The sequence below is a fragment of the Anas platyrhynchos genome, chromosome 2 (assembly GCF_047663525.1).
Source record: "Anas platyrhynchos isolate ZD024472 breed Pekin duck chromosome 2, IASCAAS_PekinDuck_T2T, whole genome shotgun sequence".
Lineage (NCBI taxonomy): Eukaryota > Metazoa > Chordata > Aves > Anseriformes > Anatidae > Anas > Anas platyrhynchos.
In genome coordinates, this window is record NC_092588.1 from 83,842,337 (window position 1) to 83,866,539 (window position 24,203).

General features: G+C 50.2%; 2 protein-coding genes across 4 annotated transcripts; both read right to left on the bottom strand.

Moving 5' to 3' along the window:
- Nucleotides 1-1,585: 1,585 nt before the first annotated feature.
- Nucleotides 1,586-6,340, bottom strand: LOC140001945 (PHD finger protein 7-like). 2 transcript variants are annotated; one of them, XM_072035002.1, is made up of 9 exons: nt 4,345-6,340; nt 4,047-4,138; nt 3,755-3,856; nt 3,487-3,611; nt 3,210-3,372; nt 3,016-3,122; nt 2,631-2,747; nt 2,302-2,426; nt 1,587-2,196 (listed from the first exon to the last, which is right to left on the bottom strand). In XM_072035002.1, the coding sequence occupies exons 1-9, from the start codon at nt 4,388-4,390 to the stop codon at nt 2,102-2,104; spliced, it is 972 nt and encodes a 323-aa protein (XP_071891103.1). In that variant the 5' UTR covers nt 4,391-6,340; the 3' UTR covers nt 1,587-2,101. The 2 variants fall into 2 exon arrangements, with proteins under 2 accessions (XP_071891102.1, XP_071891103.1); XM_072035001.1 differs by having other exon boundaries at nt 1,586-2,196; nt 3,016-3,372; nt 4,047-6,340.
- Nucleotides 6,341-9,291: 2,951 nt separating this feature from the next.
- On the bottom strand, nt 9,292-14,036 carry LOC106015362 (PHD finger protein 7). Of its 2 annotated transcripts, XM_072035006.1 has the most exons (9): nt 12,054-14,036; nt 11,756-11,847; nt 11,464-11,565; nt 11,196-11,320; nt 10,919-11,081; nt 10,725-10,831; nt 10,336-10,452; nt 10,007-10,131; nt 9,292-9,901 (listed from the first exon to the last, which is right to left on the bottom strand). In XM_072035006.1, exons 1-9 carry the CDS (start codon nt 12,097-12,099, stop codon nt 9,807-9,809), a joined length of 972 nt encoding a protein of 323 aa, XP_071891107.1. In that variant the 5' UTR covers nt 12,100-14,036; the 3' UTR covers nt 9,292-9,806. The 2 variants fall into 2 exon arrangements, with proteins under 2 accessions (XP_071891107.1, XP_071891106.1); XM_072035005.1 differs by having other exon boundaries at nt 10,725-11,081; nt 11,756-14,036.
- Nucleotides 14,037-24,203: the final 10,167 nt, after the last annotated feature.

A 24,203-nucleotide genomic window follows, 5' to 3' on the forward strand; every position in this document is an offset into this window, starting at 1 on the left:
TCACTCAGAGAGTGCTTGTTGCTCTGGCTCTTGCAGCGGCTCGGCTGGCTATTTGGAGGCTGGAAGTGATGGTGGTGGTATCTTAACTGAGCATGCGTTAGACCTCAGCTTTCCAAAGGACGCTTGCTCTTGCCAGGAGTGTTGGTTATCCAAAGGGAAATGTTGCAGCAGCATTAGTGCTGGCCATGTGGGAGATGAGACCCTGGTGTCATGCTGGCTATTCGGCTTCCCTTTCCTGAACAACAAACAGCCTTAAAACACCAGGCGGTCACCTTGCCCAGCAGCTTTGTGCTTTGTTGGGGTGCTAGCTCAACATGGCTTTTCTGTGAGGATGATTGCTTTCCAGGATGCCGTTCTGGATTTGCAAGGTCTTCTTGCATTGAAGCTTTTCCTCCATTTTTCTTGCTTCCTCTTTCGTTTGAGGAAAGGAGGGACTGAATGGTTCCTGACAGACCTTTTCTGTCCTCTGCAGACGTCTCTGGTTTGATGCTTCCTTAATGGCTCCACTGATGTGTCGTGTTCTTGTCCCTTCCTTCTTTCTGGGCATCCTCTGCCTCCCTGTAGCATTCTCAAGGGTTAGTAGTGGTGGGAAGAGCAAGAAGAGCCTTTTCTGCAAAGACCTGTGCTTGCGATGGGGCTGGGCCTGGCACTTGTAGTCTTGTGAACCTGGTGTGTCTTCGTGGGCACCTGGCCCTTTCCTCTGCAGCTGGGAGTGCTTGGGGGTGGTCCTGAGCAAGGAAGGGGCTGTGGCCTCCTGTGTAGGGGAAGCTCCAGGCTGGCTGGTGACTGCAAGGGAGAGCTGAGGCAAGGCTGGCCTCCAGAGCAAGCCAGGAGGTGTTGTGTCAGTATGGGAGGCGGGGAGGCTTATATTGATGAAGTACCTTCTATCTATCCTTCTATTTGCAGCCAGACCATTGCTGCAACTTGTTTGGCTTGAACTCTCTTTGCTGGAGCCCCTTCACAGGACACCGTATTTCAATCCATAATGCTGAAAGGAGAATATTGCTGTCTTTGGGTGGTAACTCTGCTTAGAGCCTTCTTCCAAAGCGGAGGCTGAGCATCGGCTTCTGGTAGGATGTCCTGGTTTCAGTTAGCACAGAATTAATTTTCTTCCTAGTAGCTGGTGGAATGCTGTGTTTTGGCTTAGGATGAGAAGAGTGCTGATAACACCCCGATGCTTTAATTGTTGCAGAGCAGTGCTTATACTAAGCCAAGGACATTTCAGCCTTTTGCTCTGTCCTGCCAACGGGCAGGCTGGGGGTGCAGTAAGAGCTGGGAGGGGACAGACCCAGGACAGGTGACCCAAACTAGCCAAAGGGGTATTCCATACCATCTGACGTCATGCTAAACAATATATAGGGGTGGCTAACCGGGGGAAGGGGGCCGGACTGCTCGGGGTTAGGCTGGGCATCGGTCAGCGAGTGGTGAGCAATTGCATTGTGCATCACTTGTTTGTACATATTATTATTATTTCCCTATTATCACCATATTATTATTATTGTTATTATTGTTATTATTATTTTCCTGTCTTATTAAACTGTCTTTATCTCAACTCAAGGGCTTCACTTTCCATTTCTCTCCCCCGTCCCAGAGAGGGAGGGGGGAGGGTGAGCGAACGGCTGCGTGGTGTTTACCTGCCGGCCGGGTTAAACCACGACATAGGAGAAGGTAGTTCGAGGCCACAACCACTTTTAAGTTATTCTTTAATAAATATATTCCTTTAATGATCGTAAAACCAAAAAAGTGTTGGGCTAAACGTTTGTGCTCCAGTCCTGATTTGGTTGGTCTGTCTCTGCCTTGACTCTTCTCCGAGTTGTTCAAGTGCCCACGTGCTGAGGCTCTGCTTCTGCTCAGCACAGCACTGGGGGTCAGCTTCCTGCTTGGCGGTCAGGTCTGCTTTGTTAAATAGCAGTGCCTCCTTTCTTCTTTTTTCTTTTTTGAGGGGTGGGTGTTTTGCGTGTATTTATGTCTTAGTCTGAGTGTCCAAGAAGCGATAATCATATAGACAAAAAACCAAAACCACTTTATTTGTCCAGGCAAATGCACAAAGCGAGCCACAGCACACTGTGCTCCCCCTGGAGCATCTGTCCCCAGGCCGGGATCAGGGCTGTGGCCGGCTGTAGGGGCTGTGGCGCTGGGGCAGCACCCTGCCACGGCCGGCTCTCCTCTCCGGTGGTGAGGGTGAGGAGCTGGGAGCTGCAAGGGGAGGCAGGAAGGTCAGCGGATCTGCCCACCCTGCCTGGCCTGCAGAGGGCACGGAGGGCTCTGCCGCCCCGAGCCTGAGCACGCCGTGCCCCTTACCAGTGCCAGTGCCCGGGCCAGCGCAGCCAGCGCACTCCCACTGCTGCGTGGTGTCCCCAAGGCCGGAGCATCGGCGGTGGGTCCCGCTGGCGGCACAGGAGGAGCAGAGCAGCAGCTGCCAGGGCCTGGGGAAGAAGTTGTGCTGGTGAGCACGCAGAGCCCAGCAGGCAGTGGCGCCACAAAGGCCCCCAAGGCTCCAGAACCATTGCTCACGGCGCCCCAGCAGAGGGGAAGGTGCCTGGGCAGAGCCCCAGCAGCCACTGCACGGCTTGCTGGAGATGTGGCTCACAGCCCCCAGCAGCCGGGGAGCTGCTGCTGTGGATGCTCACCCTTCCTCTTGCCACTGCTCGCGGCCTCCCCTGTACAGGCACTGCCTGGCATCGCAGCGGCCATACAGCTGCGGCAGTGCCGGCTCCTCCTCCTCGTCTTGCTCCCAAGCCGGCTTTCTTCAAGAGAAAGTAGGAAAGAAAGGTCACGAGCTCCTGGGGCACTCACTCAGCAAGTGTCAGTGCTGATGCTGGGACAGGGCTCAGGGGCATCCCTGGCGGCAGGCCAGCATCCTCCTGTCCCCCAGGCAGGCAGCCCATTTTGTTGGGGACAGTCTGCCTGGAGGGATTAGGGCCTGGGGCTGTGCCCTCTCCTGCCTTGAGTGGGGTGGGAAGGAAGGAAGGAAGGAAGGAAGGAAGGAAGGAAGGAAGGAAGGAAGGAACGCACTTGTTGGGCACGCGGATTCCCATCTGCAGCATCTCAGGGAGAAAGCGCTCCCGGTCCCGGCAGTGAGGACACGCAAAGTGCCTGAGGCCCGCCCGAAGCGCCTGTCCCTGTGGAAGAGAGACTCCCCGTGTGAGCAGGACGCCGCTGCGGGCGCATGGTGTCCCTGCGGGCTGGCAGAGGGAAGGGCCTCCTACCTGGATGCAGCCGCGGTGGAACCAGGCGTGCTTGCAGGAGGGGCACACCATGGTGGTGTAGGAGAGGCTGTCCTCCACCACCTCCATGCAGATGATGCACGTGGTGTGCCCCTCCTGCAGCGTCTCCACGCTCTGCTGCGGGCGGTGCTCCCAGCAGAAGGAGCTGCGTGAGGACGGAAGAGTTGAGTGAGGCCAGGGACCACGCGTGCCACACCGGGGACTCTGCCTGCAGGGCGCAGGCTGAGGGGGCTGCAGCCCAAGCTAGGGCAGCTCGTACCTGTAGTCCCCAAAGAACTGCGAGATGCAGCCCCGCTGGGAGCTGCAGGGCAGGTGGAAGCGGCGCGAGCAGCGCTTCTGCCAGCAGGCGACGGTGGCCCCCTTCTTGCGGCAGACGCAGCAGCGCTGCAAAGAGCACAGCAGCCCCGTCAGGGACGTGGCCGGGGCCACTGGCACTTGCCCGGAGCTTGTCCAGAGCCTCGAGGATTTCTTTGCCAGGGCTTGGGCTCAGCTGCCACAAGCCTCGTCTGCTCCAAAAAAGCCCTCACCTTGCGAGCTGCCCGACCCGCTACCCGCCTGATATCCGCGCAGAGGAATCCGAAGATTCCTTCCCCTTCAGCGCCTCGCTGGTACAGGCCCTGGGCTGGAAACTGGAAGAGAGCAAAGCCCCGCAGCTGCTCAGGGCAAGGAGATAGGGACCGTGGTGGGGAGGCTGTGCTGGCAGCGCAGCAGGAGGAGGTGACAGCCAGCGAGCAGCGCGCTGGGGATGACACAGTCCTGTGGGCTCCAGGTGCCAGGCAAGGGCTTGGGGAAAGGCGCGGGCAGCCGCGGGGAGCTCACCAGGCAGTGCACGTGGGCGCAGACCCCGTCCACCTGCAACATCGGCCCGCAGCCATCCAAGCTGGTGTCCGAGCGGTGGCACAGCACGCACTCTGGGGGAGGCAGGGCGGCAGCCATGGATGAGAGCATCCCCCCACTGAGCACCTGGCAGGTGTCCCCGAGGGACGCCCGCAAGGGCCTGCTCGGGGGCTCCTGGCAGGGCGTCCCCGGGTGTCCACAGCCCAAGCGGCTCTGCACAGCCCCAGGGGGTGCTCAGGGCCCTCCACCTCCAGGGAGCTGCTGGGGCATCTGCTCTCACCGTCCTCCTGTGCCTCAGGGGCCTTCTCCTCCTCTCCGGCAGCCATGCTGCGCAGCAACTCCTCGCCTCGCCTGGCCTCGCCTCGCTGCCAGGAGCTGCTGCCTCCACGCCTGGCGCTCACCAGAGACGCAAAGTCCCCCCCAGACTCGCCTGTGTCACTGGTGTCATTGTGCTCCCTCCGTGTCACTAGGAGACCATGGAGTGGTGGATGATGCGGCAGGGCCCAGGAGCTCCCCCAGCCTCACAGACACCCCCTGGGCTTCCAAGCCCACGGTGCAGCCTCTTCATCCCCGTGAATGGCCGTGGTGGCTTGGCCTAGGCTGGCGGCCAGGTGCCCACCCAGCTGCTGTCTCGTTCCCTCCTCAGCTGGGGAAGGGAGAGAAAATTCGAGGGAGAAACCCTCGTGGCTTGTGAGGAGGGCACAGGGAGATGGCTCATGGGCTGCAGGAGAAGCAGAGAAGTGAGAAACAAAGAAACAAAAGGAAACAACAACAACAACAACAACACCTTTCCCCCACCCGTCCTCTTCCCCCTCTTCCCCCCGAGTGGCGTAGGAGAATGCGGGAATGGTGGCTGCGGTCAGTCTGTAGCACTTGGTCTCTGCCGCTGCTTCTCGGTCACTCTTGTCCCCTGCTCCAACGTGGGGTCCCTCCCACAGGTGCCGTCCTTCCCAAACTGATCCGGCGTGGGCTTCCCACCCGCAGCAGCTCCTCGAGAACTGCTCCAGTATGGCTCCGTCCCACAGGCTCCATCCCTCAGGAGCACACTGCTCCAGCCTGGGTCCCCCCCGGGCAGCAGCTCCCCCTCCATCCCCTGCTCTTGCATGGGCTCCTCTCCACGGGCTACAGGGCTGGCCCAGAATCTGCTCCGGCAGGGGTCTTGCACAGGCCACAGCCTCTGTCACTGCAGGGCCACCTGCTCCAGCGGGGGCTCCTCCACGGGCTGCAGCGTGGAGCCCTGCTCCACTGTGGTACTCCATGGGCTGCAGGGGGACAGCCTGCTGCACCAGGGGCCTCTCCACAGGCTGCAGGGGACTTGGGCTGCGTGCCTGGAGCACCTCTCCCCCTCTCTCCTTCTTCACTGATCTTGGCGCCTGCAAGGCTGTTTCTCACTCCTTTCCCTCTCCCAGCTGCTGTGTAGACATGTTTGTTTTGGTTGCTTGGTTGGTTTTTGTTTTTTTCCCCTGTCTTTAATACGCTCTCCCAGAGTCGTTGCTTGTTGGCTTGGCTCTGGCCAGCAGCGGGGCCCTCATCTAACATGGGGCAGCTTCTAGAGCCTTCTCACAGAAGCCACCCCTACGGCCCCCTGCTACCCAAACCTTGCCACAGAAACCCACTAGAGATGCGAGGCTGGGACACGAAGTAGCAACAATGTCACGTCCAGGCCCAGTCCTGCCCAGCCTCTTCAGGAATGATGCGCAGGGCGGAGCAGGCCGTGCCCTCAGCAAGTCTGCTGCTGATCCAAGCTGGGAGGAGATAGGGATGCACCAGAGGGTGGTGCTGCCCTCCAGAGGGCCCTGGGCAGGCCGGAGAAATGGCCTGGCAGGATCCTCCTGGAGTTGGCGCCAGGGAAGCTTGAAGCTGAGGCCCTGGGGAGGAAAGCTGGAGAGCCCGAGGCTTGTTGGAGTTGCCCCAGCTGGAGGCCTGGGTCCAGTTCTGGGCTCCCCAGGACAGGAGAGCCATGGGCCTACTGGAGGGAGCGCAGTGAATGGCAGCCAAGCTGGTGGCAGGACTGGAGCATCTGTCCTCTGGGGAGAGCTGGAGAGAGCCGTGAGTGCTCGTTGTGGAGAAGGCCTGTGGGGATCTGGCTGAAGGACCTCAATATGTGAAGAGAAGGTGCAAAGGAGATGGAGCCAGGCTCTTCTCAGTGGTGCCCAGTGTCCACGTGGCTGCAGGTGGCCCTGCTTGAGCATGGGGGTTGGAGCAGGTGACCTGCAGAGGTGCCTTCCAAGCCCGAGCCCACTGTGTGTCCGGTGGTTTTGCAGGGACCTGAACCAAAGCGCGGCCATTCAGCCAGGCCCGAGCAGCGGGGCAGCTGTGAAGGAGGCTGCCAGGAGGCTGCCGTTCTGGATTTGCAAGGTCTTCTTGCATCAGCTGGGGAAGAAGGGCAAGGACTTTGACTTCTCCCAGCTGCCAGTGAGGGTGGAGTTTGTGGAATGCAGCACCCGTGGCAGCAAGGGAGAGGAGGGAGATGCTGACTTCGAGGGCCTTGAGAAGTGGCTGGCCATGATCGCTTGAACGGAGAAGGGCAGGGCAGGAGGGAGAGATGTGGGGAGGCTGGGTGGGTGGGACACGTGGAGAGTGAAAGGAAAGAGATGGTTTGAGGCGCTTAAATCTCATCTTGTAGAAGATACTTGTGGAAATTTCTTCTAGAAAAAGCTGGAAACAAGCATTGCGGTGTCTTCCTCTGCTGCTTATGGCCTTGGGAGTAATGTAATATCTGGTGTGATTTCTCTGACTGTGTCCATCACGCTGCAACCTTTTTTTGCTCTTCCTTCTTCCTTCATCTTTCTCTGGGATGCTTACCCTACGGGCCTCTGTGTTTCCTTGAAATGTTTGGTCTTTTCATGTGACAGCTGCCAGGCAAATTAGGGACAAGAGCACTGCCAGGTGAGTCTTCTAGGGACTGGAATCTTTGTCCTTTTCTGCTTTGGTTTAGCGTTGCATCCCTGTTACTTCTGCTTACTTACCTGCTGCCCTGGCAAAGTGCACAGACTCTTTCTGTTGTGCAGTTGCTGAGGCGAGTAAAAAAAGCTGTTTTCCTCTATCTCCTACCTCCCCATTCTTCCAGACTGGTGCAGTCCAGTTTCTGTGGGACTGGAGCGACTTAATAAATCCCCAAAGCAGGCTGGCTCATCTACCTCTGTCACTGTGCACTGCCGGTGTCTGGCTGCGGTGCCTTTGTCCTTGGGTGATTTCTTCTGTTGGATGGTTCTTGGGAGTTTTTCTTTTAAATGGGGGCTACGACCTGAAAGCTTGTTTCCCTCTCCTCTGACGGACATGAATGCACGCTTTCCATATGACAGTTCCAGAAGGGTCTTAGCTTCAAGCAATGAGGAAGAGGCATTTTTAGATAGATGCCTGTGTTGCTGGTGAGATTTGTCATGCCAGATTGTTTGTTGTGCAATCCCCTGCCTGTCTCCTCCCTAGTGACTGCAATAAAGAGACCTTTTTGTGTTTGTAATCAGCAGTTGCAGCAAAGTGAGAGAGAATATTGGGCAGGTAGGACACTCGTGTGCGAGCGTGCTTCCTCCCTGCAAAAAGATTGTTGGTGCAGAAGGAAATGTGATTTTTTTCCAGTGCTTGTTTGTGGTGGTTGAAGCCAAAGGTGCTGCTGTATGCGTGCTCTCACTCAGAGAGTGCTTGTTGCTCTGGCTCTTGCAGCGGCTCGGCTGGCTATTTGGAGGCTGGAAGTGATGGTGGTGGTATCTTAACTGAGCATGCGTTAGACCTCAGCTTTCCAAAGGACGCTTGCTCTTGCCAGGAGTGTTGGTTATCCAAAGGGAAATGTTGCAGCAGCATTAGTGCTGGCCATGTGGGAGATGAGACCCTGGTGTCATGCTGGCTATTCGGCTTCCCTTTCCTGAACAACAAACAGCCTTAAAACACCAGGCGGTCACCTTGCCCAGCAGCTTTGTGCTTTGTTGGGGTGCTAGCTCAACATGGCTTTTCTGTGAGGATGATTGCTTTCCAGGATGCCGTTCTGGATTTGCAAGGTCTTCTTGCATTGAAGCTTTTCCTCCATTTTTCTTGCTTCCTCTTTCGTTTGAGGAAAGGAGGGACTGAATGGTTCCTGACAGACCTTTTCTGTCCTCTGCAGACGTCTCTGGTTTGATGCTTCCTTAATGGCTCCACTGATGTGTCGTGTTCTTGTCCCTTCCTTCTTTCTGGGCATCCTCTGCCTCCCTGTAGCATTCTCAAGGGTTAGTAGTGGTGGGAAGAGCAAGAAGAGCCTTTTCTGCAAAGACCTGTGCTTGCGATGGGGCTGGGCCTGGCACTTGTAGTCTTGTGAACCTGGTGTGTCTTCGTGGGCACCTGGCCCTTTCCTCTGCAGCTGGGAGTGCTTGGGGGTGGTCCTGAGCAAGGAAGGGGCTGTGGCCTCCTGTGTAGGGGAAGCTCCAGGCTGGCTGGTGACTGCAAGGGAGAGCTGAGGCAAGGCTGGCCTCCAGAGCAAGCCAGGAGGTGTTGTGTCAGTATGGGAGGCGGGGAGGCTTATATTGATGAAGTACCTTCTATCTATCCTTCTATTTGCAGCCAGACCATTGCTGCAACTTGTTTGGCTTGAACTCTCTTTGCTGGAGCCCCTTCACAGGACACCGTATTTCAATCCATAATGCTGAAAGGAGAATATTGCTGTCTTTGGGTGGTAACTCTGCTTAGAGCCTTCTTCCAAAGCGGAGGCTGAGCATCGGCTTCTGGTAGGATGTCCTGGTTTCAGTTAGCACAGAATTAATTTTCTTCCTAGTAGCTGGTGGAATGCTGTGTTTTGGCTTAGGATGAGAAGAGTGCTGATAACACCCCGATGCTTTAATTGTTGCAGAGCAGTGCTTATACTAAGCCAAGGACATTTCAGCCTTTTGCTCTGTCCTGCCAACGGGCAGGCTGGGGGTGCAGTAAGAGCTGGGAGGGGACAGACCCAGGACAGGTGACCCAAACTAGCCAAAGGGGTATTCCATACCATCTGACGTCATGCTAAACAATATATAGGGGTGGCTAACCGGGGGAAGGGGTCCGGACTGCTCGGGGTTAGGCTGGGCATCGGTCAGCGAGTGGTGAGCAATTGCATTGTGCATCACTTGTTTGTACATATTATTATTATTTCCCTATTATCACCATATTATTATTATTGTTATTATTGTTATTATTATTTTGTTATTATTATTTTCCTGTCTTATTAAACTGTCTTTATCTCAACTCACGGGCTTCACTTTCCATTTCTCTCCCCCGTCCCAGAGAGGGAGGGGGGAGGGTGAGCGAACGGCTGCGTGGTGTTTACCTGCCGGCCGGGTTAAACCACGACATAGGAGAAGGTAGTTCGAGGCCACAACCACTTTTAAGTTATTCTTTAATAAATATATTCCTTTAATGATCGTAAAACCAAAAAAGTGTTGGGCTAAACGTTTGTGCTCCAGTCCTGATTTGGTTGGTCTGTCTCTGCCTTGACTCTTCTCCGAGTTGTTCAAGTGCCCACGTGCTGAGGCTCTGCTTCTGCTCAGCACAGCACTGGGGGTCAGCTTCCTGCTTGGCGGTCAGGTCTGCTTTGTTAAATAGCAGTGCCTCCTTTCTTCTTTTTTCTTTTTTGAGGGGTGGGTGTTTTGCGTGTATTTATGTCTTAGTCTGAGTGTCCAAGAAGCGATAATCATATAGACAAAAAACCAAAACCACTTTATTTGTCCAGGCAAATGCACAAAGCGAGCCACAGCACACTGTGCTCCCCCTGGAGCATCTGTCCCCAGGCCGGGATCAGGGCTGTGGCCGGCTGTAGGGGCTGTGGCGCTGGGGCAGCACCCTGCCACGGCCGGCTCTCCTCTCCGGTGGTGAGGGTGAGGAGCTGGGAGCTGCAAGGGGAGGCAGGAAGGTCAGCGGATCTGCCCACCCTGCCTGGCCTGCAGAGGGCACGGAGGGCTCTGCCGCCCCGAGCCTGAGCACGCCGTGCCCCTTACCAGTGCCAGTGCCCGGGCCAGCGCAGCCAGCGCACTCCCACTGCTGCGTGGTGTCCCCAAGGCCGGAGCATCGGCGGTGGGTCCCGCTGGCGGCACAGGAGGAGCAGAGCAGCAGCTGCCAGGGCCTGGGGAAGAAGTTGTGCTGGTGAGCACGCAGAGCCCAGCAGGCAGTGGCGCCACAAAGGCCCCCAAGGCTCCAGAACCATTGCTCACGGCGCCCCAGCAGAGGGGAAGGTGCCTGGGCAGAGCCCCAGCAGCCACTGCACGGCTTGCTGGAGATGTGGCTCACAGCCCCCAGCAGCCGGGGAGCTGCTGCTGTGGATGCTCACCCTTCCTCTTGCCACTGCTCGCGGCCTCCCCTGTACAGGCACTGCCTGGCATCGCAGCGGCCATACAGCTGCGGCAGTGCCGGCTCCTCCTCCTCGTCTTGCTCCCAAGCCGGCTTTCTTCAAGAGAAAGTAGGAAAGAAAGGTCACGAGCTCCTGGGGCACTCACTCAGCAAGTGTCAGTGCTGATGCTGGGACAGGGCTCAGGGGCATCCCTGGCGGCAGGCCAGCATCCTCCTGTCCCCCAGGCAGGCAGCCCATTTTGTTGGGGACAGTCTGCCTGGAGGGATTAGGGCCTGGGGCTGTGCCCTCTCCTGCCTTGAGTGGGGTGGGAAGGAAGGAAGGAAGGAAGGAAGGAAGGAAGGAAGGAAGGAAGGAAGGAAGGAACGCACTTGTTGGGCACGCGGATTCCCATCTGCAGCATCTCAGGGAGAAAGCGCTCCCGGTCCCGGCAGTGAGGACACGCAAAGTGCCTGAGGCCCGCCCGAAGCGCCTGTCCCTGTGGAAGAGAGACTCCCCGTGTGAGCAGGACGCCGCTGCGGGCGCATGGTGTCCCTGCGGGCTGGCAGAGGGAAGGGCCTCCTACCTGGATGCAGCCGCGGTGGAACCAGGCGTGCTTGCAGGAGGGGCACACCATGGTGGTGTAGGAGAGGCTGTCCTCCACCACCTCCATGCAGATGATGCACGTGGTGTGCCCCTCCTGCAGCGTCTCCACGCTCTGCTGCGGGCGGTGCTCCCAGCAGAAGGAGCTGCGTGAGGACGGAAGAGTTGAGTGAGGCCAGGGACCACGCGTGCCACACCGGGGACTCTGCCTGCAGGGCGCAGGCTGAGGGGGCTGCAGCCCAAGCTAGGGCAGCTCGTACCTGTAGTCCCCAAAGAACTGCGAGATGCAGCCCCGCTGGGAGCTGCAGGGCAGGTGGAAGCGGCGCGAGCAGCGCTTCTGCCAGCAGGCGACGGTGGCCCCCTTCTTGCGGCAGACGCAGCAGCGCTGCAAAGAGCACAGCAGCCCCGTCAGGGACGTGGCCGGGGCCACTGGCACTTGCCCGGAGCTTGTCCAGAGCCTCGAGGATTTCTTTGCCAGGGCTTGGGCTCAGCTGCCACAAGCCTCGTCTGCTCCAAAAAAGCCCTCACCTTGCGAGCTGCCCGACCCGCTACCCGCCTGATATCCGCGCAGAGGAATCCGAAGATTCCTTCCCCTTCAGCGCCTCGCTGGTACAGGCCCTGGGCTGGAAACTGGAAGAGAGCAAAGCCCCGCAGCTGCTCAGGGCAAGGAGATAGGGACCGTGGTGGGGAGGCTGTGCTGGCAGCGCAGCAGGAGGAGGTGACAGCCAGCGAGCAGCGCGCTGGGGATGACACAGTCCTGTGGGCTCCAGGTGCCAGGCAAGGGCTTGGGGAAAGGCGCGGGCAGCCGCGGGGAGCTCACCAGGCAGTGCACGTGGGCGCAGACCCCGTCCACCTGCAACATCGGCCCGCAGCCATCCAAGCTGGTGTCCGAGCGGTGGCACAGCACGCACTCTGGGGGAGGCAGGGCGGCAGCCATGGATGAGAGCATCCCCCCACTGAGCACCTGGCAGGTGTCCCCGAGGGACGCCCGCAAGGGCCTGCTCGGGGGCTCCTGGCAGGGCGTCCCCGGGTGTCCACAGCCCAAGCGGCTCTGCACAGCCCCAGGGGGTGCTCAGGGCCCTCCACCTCCAGGGAGCTGCTGGGGCATCTGCTCTCACCGTCCTCCTGTGCCTCAGGGGCCTTCTCCTCCTCTCCGGCAGCCATGCTGCGCAGCAACTCCTCGCCTCGCCTGGCCTCGCCTCGCTGCCAGGAGCTGCTGCCTCCACGCCTGGCGCTCACCAGAGACGCAAAGTCCCCCCCAGACTCGCCTGTGTCACTGGTGTCATTGTGCTCCCTCCGTGTCACTAGGAGACCATGGAGTGGTGGATGATGCGGCAGGGCCCAGGAGCTCCCCCAGCCTCACAGACACCCCCTGGGCTTCCAAGCCCACGGTGCAGCCTCTTCATCCCCGTGAATGGCCGTGGTGGCTTGGCCTAGGCTGGCGGCCAGGTGCCCACCCAGCTGCTGTCTCGTTCCCTCCTCAGCTGGGGAAGGGAGAGAAAATTCGAGGGAGAAACCCTCGTGGCTTGTGAGGAGGGCACAGGGAGATGGCTCATGGGCTGCAGGAGAAGCAGAGAAGTGAGAAACAAAGAAACAAAAGGAAACAACAACAACAACAACAACACCTTTCCCCCACCCGTCCTCTTCCCCCTCTTCCCCCCGAGTGGCGTAGGAGAATGCGGGAATGGTGGCTGCGGTCAGTCTGTAGCACTTGGTCTCTGCCGCTGCTTCTCGGTCACTCTTGTCCCCTGCTCCAACGTGGGGTCCCTCCCACAGGTGCCGTCCTTCCCAAACTGATCCGGCGTGGGCTTCCCACCCGCAGCAGCTCCTCGAGAACTGCTCCAGTATGGCTCCGTCCCACAGGCTCCATCCCTCAGGAGCACACTGCTCCAGCCTGGGTCCCCCCCGGGCAGCAGCTCCCCCTCCATCCCCTGCTCTTGCATGGGCTCCTCTCCACGGGCTACAGGGCTGGCCCAGAATCTGCTCCGGCAGGGGTCTTGCACAGGCCACAGCCTCTGTCACTGCAGGGCCACCTGCTCCAGCGGGGGCTCCTCCACGGGCTGCAGCGTGGAGCCCTGCTCCACTGTGGTACTCCATGGGCTGCAGGGGGACAGCCTGCTGCACCAGGGGCCTCTCCACAGGCTGCAGGGGACTTGGGCTGCGTGCCTGGAGCACCTCTCCCCCTCTCTCCTTCTTCACTGATCTTGGCGCCTGCAAGGCTGTTTCTCACTCCTTTCCCTCTCCCAGCTGCTGTGTAGACATGTTTGTTTTGGTTGCTTGGTTGGTTTTTGTTTTTTTCCCCTGTCTTTAATACGCTCTCCCAGAGTCGTTGCTTGTTGGCTTGGCTCTGGCCAGCAGCGGGGCCCTCATCTAACATGGGGCAGCTTCTAGAGCCTTCTCACAGAAGCCACCCCTACGGCCCCCTGCTACCCAAACCTTGCCACAGAAACCCACTAGAGATGCGAGGCTGGGACACGAAGTAGCAACAATGTCACGTCCAGGCCCAGTCCTGCCCAGCCTCTTCAGGAATGATGCGCAGGGCGGAGCAGGCCGTGCCCTCAGCAAGTCTGCTGCTGATCCAAGCTGGGAGGAGATAGGGATGCACCAGAGGGTGGTGCTGCCCTCCAGAGGGCCCTGGGCAGGCCGGAGAAATGGCCTGGCAGGATCCTCCTGGAGTTGGCGCCAGGGAAGCTTGAAGCTGAGGCCCTGGGGAGGAAAGCTGGAGAGCCCGAGGCTTGTTGGAGTTGCCCCAGCTGGAGGCCTGGGTCCAGTTCTGGGCTCCCCAGGACAGGAGAGCCATGGGCCTACTGGAGGGAGCGCAGTGAATGGCAGCCAAGCTGGTGGCAGGACTGGAGCATCTGTCCTCTGGGGAGAGCTGGAGAGAGCCGTGAGTGCTCGTTGTGGAGAAGGCCTGTGGGGATCTGGCTGAAGGACCTCAATATGTGAAGAGAAGGTGCAAAGGAGATGGAGCCAGGCTCTTCTCAGTGGTGCCCAGTGTCCACGTGGCTGCAGGTGGCCCTGCTTGAGCATGGGGGTTGGAGCAGGTGACCTGCAGAGGTGCCTTCCAAGCCCGAGCCCACTGTGTGTCCGGTGGTTTTGCAGGGACCTGAACCAAAGCGCGGCCATTCAGCCAGGCCCGAGCAGCGGGGCAGCTGTGAAGGAGGCTGCCAGGAGGCTGCCGTTCTGGATTTGCAAGGTCTTCTTGCATCAGCTGGGGAAGAAGGGCAAGGACTTTGACTTCTCCCAGCTGCCAGTGAGGGTGGAGTTTGTGGAATGCAGCACCCGTGGCAGCAAGGGAGAGGAGGGAGATGCTGACTTCGAGGGCCTTGAGAAGTGGCTGGCCATGATCGCTTGAACGGAGAAGGGCAGGGCAGGAGGGAGAGATGTGGGGAGGCTGGGTGGGTGGGACACGTGGAGAGTGAAAGGAAAGAGATGGTTTGAGGCGCTTAAATCTCATCTTGTAGAAGATACTTGTGGAAATTTCTTCTAGAAAAAGCTGGAAACAAGCATTGCGGTGTCTTCCTCTGCTGCTTATGGCCTTGGGAGTAATGTAATATCTGGTGTGATTTCTCTGACTGTGTCCATCACGCTGCAACCTTTTTTTGCTCTTCCTTCTTCCTTCATCTTTCTCTGGGATGCTTACCCTACGGGCCTCTGTGTTTCCTTGAAATGTTTGGTCTTTTCATGTGACAGCTGCCAGGCAAATTAGGGACAAGAGCACTGCCAGGTGAGTCTTCTAGGGACTGGAATCTTTGTCCTTTTCTGCTTTGGTTTAGCGTTGCATCCCTGTTACTTCTGCTTACTTACCTGCTGCCCTGGCAAAGTGCACAGACTCTTTCTGTTGTGCAGTTGCTGAGGCGAGTAAAAAAAGCTGTTTTCCTCTATCTCCTACCTCCCCATTCTTCCAGACTGGTGCAGTCCAGTTTCTGTGGGACTGGAGCGACTTAATAAATCCCCAAAGCAGGCTGGCTCATCTACCTCTGTCACTGTGCACTGCCGGTGTCTGGCTGCGGTGCCTTTGTCCTTGGGTGATTTCTTCTGTTGGATGGTTCTTGGGAGTTTTTCTTTTAAATGGGGGCTACGACCTGAAAGCTTGTTTCCCTCTCCTCTGACGGACATGAATGCACGCTTTCCATATGACAGTTCCAGAAGGGTCTTAGCTTCAAGCAATGAGGAAGAGGCATTTTTAGATAGATGCCTGTGTTGCTGGTGAGATTTGTCATGCCAGATTGTTTGTTGTGCAATCCCCTGCCTGTCTCCTCCCTAGTGACTGCAATAAAGAGACCTTTTTGTGTTTGTAATCAGCAGTTGCAGCAAAGTGAGAGAGAATATTGGGCAGGTAGGACACTCGTGTGCGAGCGTGCTTCCTCCCTGCAAAAAGATTGTTGGTGCAGAAGGAAATGTGATTTTTTTCCAGTGCTTGTTTGTGGTGGTTGAAGCCAAAGGTGCTGCTGTATGCGTGCTCTCACTCAGAGAGTGCTTGTTGCTCTGGCTCTTGCAGCGGCTCGGCTGGCTATTTGGAGGCTGGAAGTGATGGTGGTGGTATCTTAACTGAGCATGCGTTAGACCTCAGCTTTCCAAAGGACGCTTGCTCTTGCCAGGAGTGTTGGTTATCCAAAGGGAAATGTTGCAGCAGCATTAGTGCTGGCCATGTGGGAGATGAGACCCTGGTGTCATGCTGGCTATTCGGCTTCCCTTTCCTGAACAACAAACAGCCTTAAAACACCAGGCGGTCACCTTGCCCAGCAGCTTTGTGCTTTGTTGGGGTGCTAGCTCAACATGGCTTTTCTGTGAGGATGATTGCTTTCCAGGATGCCGTTCTGGATTTGCAAGGTCTTCTTGCATTGAAGCTTTTCCTCCATTTTTCTTGCTTCCTCTTTCGTTTGAGGAAAGGAGGGACTGAATGGTTCCTGACAGACCTTTTCTGTCCTCTGCAGACGTCTCTGGTTTGATGCTTCCTTAATGGCTCCACTGATGTGTCGTGTTCTTGTCCCTTCCTTCTTTCTGGGCATCCTCTGCCTCCCTGTAGCATTCTCAAGGGTTAGTAGTGGTGGGAAGAGCAAGAAGAGCCTTTTCTGCAAAGACCTGTGCTTGCGATGGGGCTGGGCCTGGCACTTGTAGTCTTGTGAACCTGGTGTGTCTTCGTGGGCACCTGGCCCTTTCCTCTGCAGCTGGGAGTGCTTGGGGGTGGTCCTGAGCAAGGAAGGGGCTGTGGCCTCCTGTGTAGGGGAAGCTCCAGGCTGGCTGGTGACTGCAAGGGAGAGCTGAGGCAAGGCTGGCCTCCAGAGCAAGCCAGGAGGTGTTGTGTCAGTATGGGAGGCGGGGAGGCTTATATTGATGAAGTACCTTCTATCTATCCTTCTATTTGCAGCCAGACCATTGCTGCAACTTGTTTGGCTTGAACTCTCTTTGCTGGAGCCCCTTCACAGGACACCGTATTTCAATCCATAATGCTGAAAGGAGAATATTGCTGTCTTTGGGTGGTAACTCTGCTTAGAGCCTTCTTCCAAAGCGGAGGCTGAGCATCGGCTTCTGGTAGGATGTCCTGGTTTCAGTTAGCACAGAATTAATTTTCTTCCTAGTAGCTGGTGGAATGCTGTGTTTTGGCTTAGGATGAGAAGAGTGCTGATAACACCCCGATGCTTTAATTGTTGCAGAGCAGTGCTTATACTAAGCCAAGGACATCTCAGCCTTTTGCTCTGTCCTGCCAACGGACAGGCTGGGGGTGCAGTAAGAGCTGGGAGGGGACAGACCCAGGACAGGTGACCCAAACTAGCCAAAGGGGTATTCCATACCATCTGACGTCATGCTAAACAATATATAGGGGTGGCTAACCGGGGGAAGGGGTCCGGACTGCTCGGGGTTAGGCTGGGCATCGGTCAGCGAGTGGTGAGCAATTGCATTGTGCATCACTTGTTTGTACATACTATTATTACTTTCGTATTATCACTATTGTATCATTATTATTATTATTGTTATTATTATTTTGTTATTATTATTTTCCTGTCTTATTAAACTGTCTTTATCTCAACTCACGGGCTTCACTTTCCATTTCTCTCCCCCGTCCCAGAGAGGGAGGGGGGAGGGTGAGCGAATGGCTGCGTGGTGTTTAGCTGCCGGCCGGGTTAAACCACGACATGAGATTACCTAAAATTTAGTTTATATGTCATGCAACAGCTTTACTCAGGACAAAACAAAAGTTTCAGCTCTGAATGACAATAAAGCAAGACACTAATTGACAAAAACAGTATAGAAGCAGTTAATCAGTGTTTGTGGAATTTTAGCCATAATCTATGTTTAGGCATAAGCATGTAGCAATGTAAAGCTGACAGGAAAAGATTTAAATCAAAAAGAACCATCATACAGTTTCTGTTGAAAGCACTGATAATTTTCCACCTTCAAAACCAACTCAAAGTTTGTCTTTTAACCATCCTTCTACATCCATATTCTTTACCCCAATACAATACAGAAATAGCAACTATGTTAACAACAGCATTTTCAAAGACGTTTAAGTGATAGTTCCCACATGACAACAACAAAAAATTCCAGAATGGAAGGTTTGATAAGGTTTTTTTAATGACTAACTCCTCAACCATTCCTGCCAGGAATTATTATTTTATTATATTATTACTTTATAATGATAGAGGGTTTAAAAAAAATTAAAAAAGTGAATGAAATATAAAAGGAACATGAGTTGTATACTATGGGTATATACAAAAATATTTAATTAACTCCATATACGTAAACATATTTTCACACACTTATTAAACCCTCTTAAGCTGTGCTTTGAATTCTTTCCACATCAAAATTTTGAAATGCAAACTTTATTTTGGCATGTAAATGGTATCCATGCTGTAAAATTACACCTATGTCTCCACACTTTATTACTTAGAACCTTAAAATAAATAATTACTAAAAAATAATTTTTATTGCTAACTCTTGTTCATTTTTCCAGTTTAAAGAGGCTTTCATTTTTAATTTTAAAACACAAAACCAAGTTGAAATTCCTCACTGAGAATGGTATGGCATATAAACATTGATACTAAACAGACTTTTTAAACCTATCCTGTTCCTTCACTGTTTCTTTTAACTAAAGACAGAAAGTATCAAAAAAGTGTGTGGAATTACACAGCAGTAGTGCTAGCTGAAGACACTTTTTGACCCATTTACATATGTTTCACAGCACAATATTCTCTATTGCTTTACACCTAATGCAGTCATTGGAGAGTCAGACACCGTCACACCTATACCTTGCTTTTTCTTTGCAAAGATAAACAACTTAGGAAGATACATGGTGATGAAGGATTGTGCCACTGGTCCCAATTATCTATTGTTCTATGGTACTTTTTCATGAATCTGAAAATATAAAGTATATTTAAATATAAAATATATTCTTAAACTAGGCTAGACACTGCTGAGGAAGATCCCAAATATGAAAGGGTTATACTCAACAGAATTGCAGCTGTATCTTTGCCCCCCATTTACTCAGTCTTACTTCACAGGAAAAAAAGGGTAGAGAAAAGAATAGCTGACAAACTGTCAAATTCTAACTTTTCTTACTTTTTTAACATCAGATTTACCTTATATTTTTAATCTGCCTGTATCTGATTTTTACTTTGTTTCAGGTTGACTGTGTTCAGGTTAGATGATCAGGAGGACTTGAAGGAGACAAAAGGCTCCTGGGTCCCAATAAAGATACAGTTTATGTGCAAGATTACAGGTTTCAACAGGAGCAGGGAATGAGTATGGAACTGGAAGTGATTTTGATGCATTAGCTGTGTTGGCTATGCATTGGCTATGTTGAGGAAAAAAAAAAAATGTGAATCTGAATTAGGTGGAAGATGCTTTTTTTTGTCAAAAACTTGTTCCATGTCACTTCTTTTACAGGATACGGACCTTTAGGATGGCTGTCATTTCAAATTGCTTAGTATTCTAATGATGTACTCATAAAGAAAGATTCATACTGAGGAATAGCAGAATGTATTTGTGCAATACAAAGAAAGGCAGTTTAGCAGTCTTATTTGATACATTTTATAAAATAAATAAGATTAGAAAACTTTAAATATGCTATAACAATCTTTAATTCAAGAATATAATTATTTAATATAACAATCTTTTTTCAAGAAAACACTCACATGCAACAGTTTCAGCAGTATGTATCTTTACCTTATGATTAAAAAATACAGTTCATTAGAATAGATGGGGTTGGAGGGACAAGGAGGCAACTGAATGAAATACAGCAAAACATGAAGTAATCATAATACAGACCTTGGATTTTATTCAACACTAAGGAGAGTAGGGAAGATGAGAAGTTACTGTCGTGAGGCAGCAGTATCATGAACTGCATCCCATGATGTACAATTATGTACATAAAGGTGAAGATTTGTTGTTCAGCATATGAAGACATATCTGTCAAATTTTGTGAGCTGTCAGTTTGTCCTTTTGGTCAGATACAGTCACTGTTTAAGATTTTCTATCTCACATGGAAGATATTTAATTGAGCTTTAAAAAAAAAAAAAAAAAAAAAAAAAAAAAGTTTTTTAAACATTTGTAGTTGATTGATGTAGCGATTCTTTAAAAAAAAAAAAAAAAAAAAAAAAGCATTGTTGATCATTTTTACTAAATAAAAATACCATAGCATACAATATATATTTTCGCTTTGTGTATTTATACACCTAAAGTAAAAATTGTACCATTTTGGTGTTTTTTTAACCTTATCCATGTGGCAAGAACATTTTTTGAATCCAAAGAACTAGATTTGCAGGATGCAGTAATGCAGATTCACTTTATTACAATCCATTCCTTGGAGTTCAGTACAAAAACAAAAACTAAAAAACTATGAGGGTTAGATGTTTTGCTCTTTTTGACTTAAGAGAACATAATACATATATATCATAGATCCAAGAGCATTTTCAATACAATATTGTAACATGTCAACAGATGAATTTGAAATTGAAAAGCAAAATTAAAGCCTCTGCTGAGTTGATGACTTCTGCATCATCTGTAAATTTACGTATTCTATCTGTGTTGTTCATATTTAATTAATATTTGGGTTCAGTTCTAGTTCAGTCTCTCTCAGATGACAGGCACAACTTCCACTTTCTTTGAACATCTCAGATTTTAATAAGGAAATTAATAAGTCCATTTGATTCAAAATTTAAATTTGTATTACCTTTACATCCTAACTCTGAAGGACAAATCATTAGTGTTGAAGTGATTGAAGTTTAAATTTTATAAGAAAATAAAGGGTGTAAAGAAGAAATGTTTTAGCCATGTTTTCATGTATGAAAGCAATTCCATTTTTAACCATTGGGGGGGGAAAAAACAAACAAACAAACAAACAAACTAAGAATGATGTAGAAAAAGAAAAATCCTTCTTTAAGAAAAGTGCAACCCATTCATTAAAATTCAAATCAGACATTTCCATGCCCTAAAAATTACACACAATAATTTTTCTTTGCTGAAAAAAAAAGGTTTTGGTATTAAAGAACATTTAGTATTAATGGTAGTTAACCTTTGCAATTATTACTTATTTACACAGCTGTAAAACTGTAGACCTGGAAGATTCCTTAAGATTCAATTAGCCCATTCCTTTCTGAGTGAGTGTTTTGCCATTATTTTTGTCATTTCTCAAAGATGACTATGTAGTTCAATTTCAAAGAAACACAACAGAGGACAGCCCCTTTTACAATCTGTTCCATTGTGACATCCATATGTGGGAAGCTTTTGCAATGACAAAACCAAATCTTCCTTCTGTTGTGGTTTAACCCGGCCGGCAGCTAAACACCACACAGCCATTTGCTCACCCTCCACCCTCCCTCTCTGGGATGGGGGAGAGAAATGGGAAAGTGAAGCCTGTGAGCTGAGATAAAGACAGTTTAATAAGACAGGAAAATAATAATAACAATAATAATAATAACAATAATGATGATAATAGTCCTACTAATAATAATGTGTACAAAACAAGTGCTGCACGATGCTCACCACTCACTGACTGATGCCCAGCCTAACCCCAAGCAGTCCAGCCCCCCTCCCCCGGCTAGCCACCCCTATATATTGTTCAGCATGACATCAGATGGTACAGAATACCCCTTTGGCTAGTTTGGGTCAGCTGTCCTGGGTCTGTGTCCTCACCCAGCCTGCCCTTTGGTAGGACAGAGTGAGAAGCTGAAACTTCCTTGGCTTGGTGTAAGTGCTGTTCTGCAACAATTAAAAAATCAGCTTATTATCAGCATTCTTCTCATCCTAAGCCAAAACATAGCATTCTACCAGCTACTAGGAAGAAAATTAACTCTGTCCTAACTGAAACCAGGACACCTTCCCAAAGTTTAAGCACATTAGTTCATATTTAATTCTTTGCAAACACAGAAAATAGGTTACACCTAATACCTGTTTGTGAATCTACAAGGTATTACATGGTTGCTTTCTTCCTCTCAGGAGCTGTGATTCCACTTTTCTTCAACAGCTATACTTCCTAAGCCTTGTATAATTTTCCTGTTTCCTGAATTCATGCTAAATAGACTAACTTCTAAGGCGCAACACTTTAAACCATATCTAATATTCTTATAGTTGTCTATAAATAGGCTCTGCATGTGTTGAAATATATTTATATTGCTTTTGTGTATTTAAGTCAATAAAAGTTTCGCGCTAGTGCTCATGCCAAACATTTAAAGGATCAGAGGTTACATACAGTCAGTTTTTTAATCTTGTAAAATCTTGAATTGTCACCTGTGGCTATCAAAGGATTTAAGTTAGTAGGAGTTTCTCCTTTTGTCCATTTTTCTTGCCCAATATGAATTTCAGAAAATTTTTCATCAGGGCATGTTGCAAAAGGTGTAAAAAAAGACCCAAAACAATCTAAAGAGATCTAAGGGATTCAGATGTAGTAATTCTTTTTTAAGTGATCATCATAGTCAAGGTGAACAATGGAATATATTATTAATATAAAACTTCTTATTTTATTAATAATTTTATAAAAAAAGTTCAGATAACTTTAAATCTATTTTATTGCCCTGATTCTTACTAATTGCTTCATTTGTCCACTTGGAAAAAAAAAAAATCTTCTTTAAGGTTGCTTTGTAATTAAACACTGCATAATTTCAAATGCAAGTGCCATTAAATTAACAGGAAACATATTTAAATCCTGTAAGTTTACTGTGGAATTAAGTAGCATTACTGTATCAGTTACACAAACTGTGGAGGTAGGATATAACATACCAATGTTTCATACCAATGTTTCTAATAACACCAGTAAATTTCGGAATTCTGCTCTATTGGCTGCTTCTTTTACAATCTCTTTGTGATGATTTTATTTCAGCTATAGAAGATTCTCATTGAAAACAGTCAAAGGCACTACAGGAAAGACATGAAAAAAACGACAAGATAGAGTCTGGTGTCAGCAAAGATGATTGACCAACTCTAGTTAGTAATTTCATTTTAACATAAAATTTATATTTTAAATGATAACATGTAGCTTTTTCCTTCTGAACTCTATCTTCTTCCTTCACGTAGTTTAGTGTTCATTTTAAAACAGTCTTATTTCGTCTCTCATAAAATTAAATATTTTCAGTGTGGTGGTTTTACCGTGCTGGGCAGCTAAACCCCACAACCGCTCTCTCACTCCCCCTCCTTTAGATGAGGAGGGGGAGAAGTAAAGCAAAGAACAACTCACGGGTTGAGATAAGGATAATTTAATTAAAGGGAAATAATTATAATAATTAAATAAAGACTACCATGAACTAAACAATTTAACTAAGGGGAAATAAAAAAAGGAAACGGGAAAAGGGAGGGGAAAAGGGAAAAATAAAAAGAAGGGAGGAAAACAAACAAACAAAATAAATGAAGGCTATATGGAAGTGCAGAGGAAAGAAATTACTCTCTACTTCCCACAAATGAGCAATGATTGACCACGTCCTTGAAGCAAGGCCTCAACACACGCAGCCTGTGTTTAAGAGGAGGACCGACGTTTTTTCAACGAGAGCCCACCCCTCCCCTCTTCTTCCTGTTTCCACCTTTTATTGCTGAGTGTGACATCACATGGTATGGAATATCCCTTTGATTGGTTTAGGTCAGCTGCCCTAGTGATGTTTCTCTCCTCACTTTTTGCCCACCCCCTAGGAGGGTTAGAGAAAGGCCCAATACTGTGCCACTGCTGCTCAGCAGTAGACCCAACACTGGTGTGATAACACTGCTGTTCCAGCTACAAGTACAGAGTGCGGCACTGTATGGGCTGCTGCCGGGGAAGTTAACATTCCAGCCAGACCCAGTACATCTAGAGTTCATTATATTATCACGATATAAGTAATGTTGCAAAAGTTTTTTTCATTACGTATGATACATCTTTAGTCAAGAACTTATATATGAGTTTGCATTCTGTGTATTAGAAATATATCAGTTTAGCTGTGCTTAATATCTTTACTCAATATTTTACTGTTTCGTGGCTTAAACTAATTTGCAATTACTCTGTTTAGCATTTTGCATTAGACCAGAAAGCGTTCAAAAATAAAATATGTACATTTTACTAATAATGCATGCTAAAAGCAACATTCCATAAAAATATATAGAATTATTTTATCTGTGTGTAAATGTAAGTACTTGTGATTATCACCACACTCTCATGGTTAAATTGAGACTTAACATAACTACACAGAAACCAAAGATAACAAAAGACCATTTTATTCCTGCCTATATGATGATGTAAACTGAAAACAGTCAAAGGTGTGATATTTAATTCTAGATATTAACAAAATCCAATTAATTAAATGGATCGTCAAGTTAAAGTGTGTCTCATAACAAAGGCAGATTATTACCTTTGAGAGCACGAATCCCAACTGAAATTCTACCTTGCAATAAAATTCTTTAGCTTCAATATGACATTACGATTCAGGACTATTTTATATCACAATATTTTACTCTATGTGTTATGTTAAACAGAAGTTGTTTTAAAAGAAAACAGCATTTTCTGGTAGGAAGTGAGGCTGTAGACTGGAATTAAGTTTCAAAACTTCAGATAGATATTTCAAATGTACAACATACTATAAAAAGAATACAAAATACAACTTTTGACTTAAAACAAAATTAGACATGGTCCTTAGTGATTAGAATGAACCAGATGGAAACAGCTATTAGAAATTAGAAGTCTTTGTAGTTGTCAGAGTGTATAAATACACTCTTGCTAGAGGCATTAAGTGGCACAAACCACCTTTTGTTCTTTATATTACCAAAAGACAGGCAATGAATGACAGCTTTTGCAATACTCAATTTTCTTT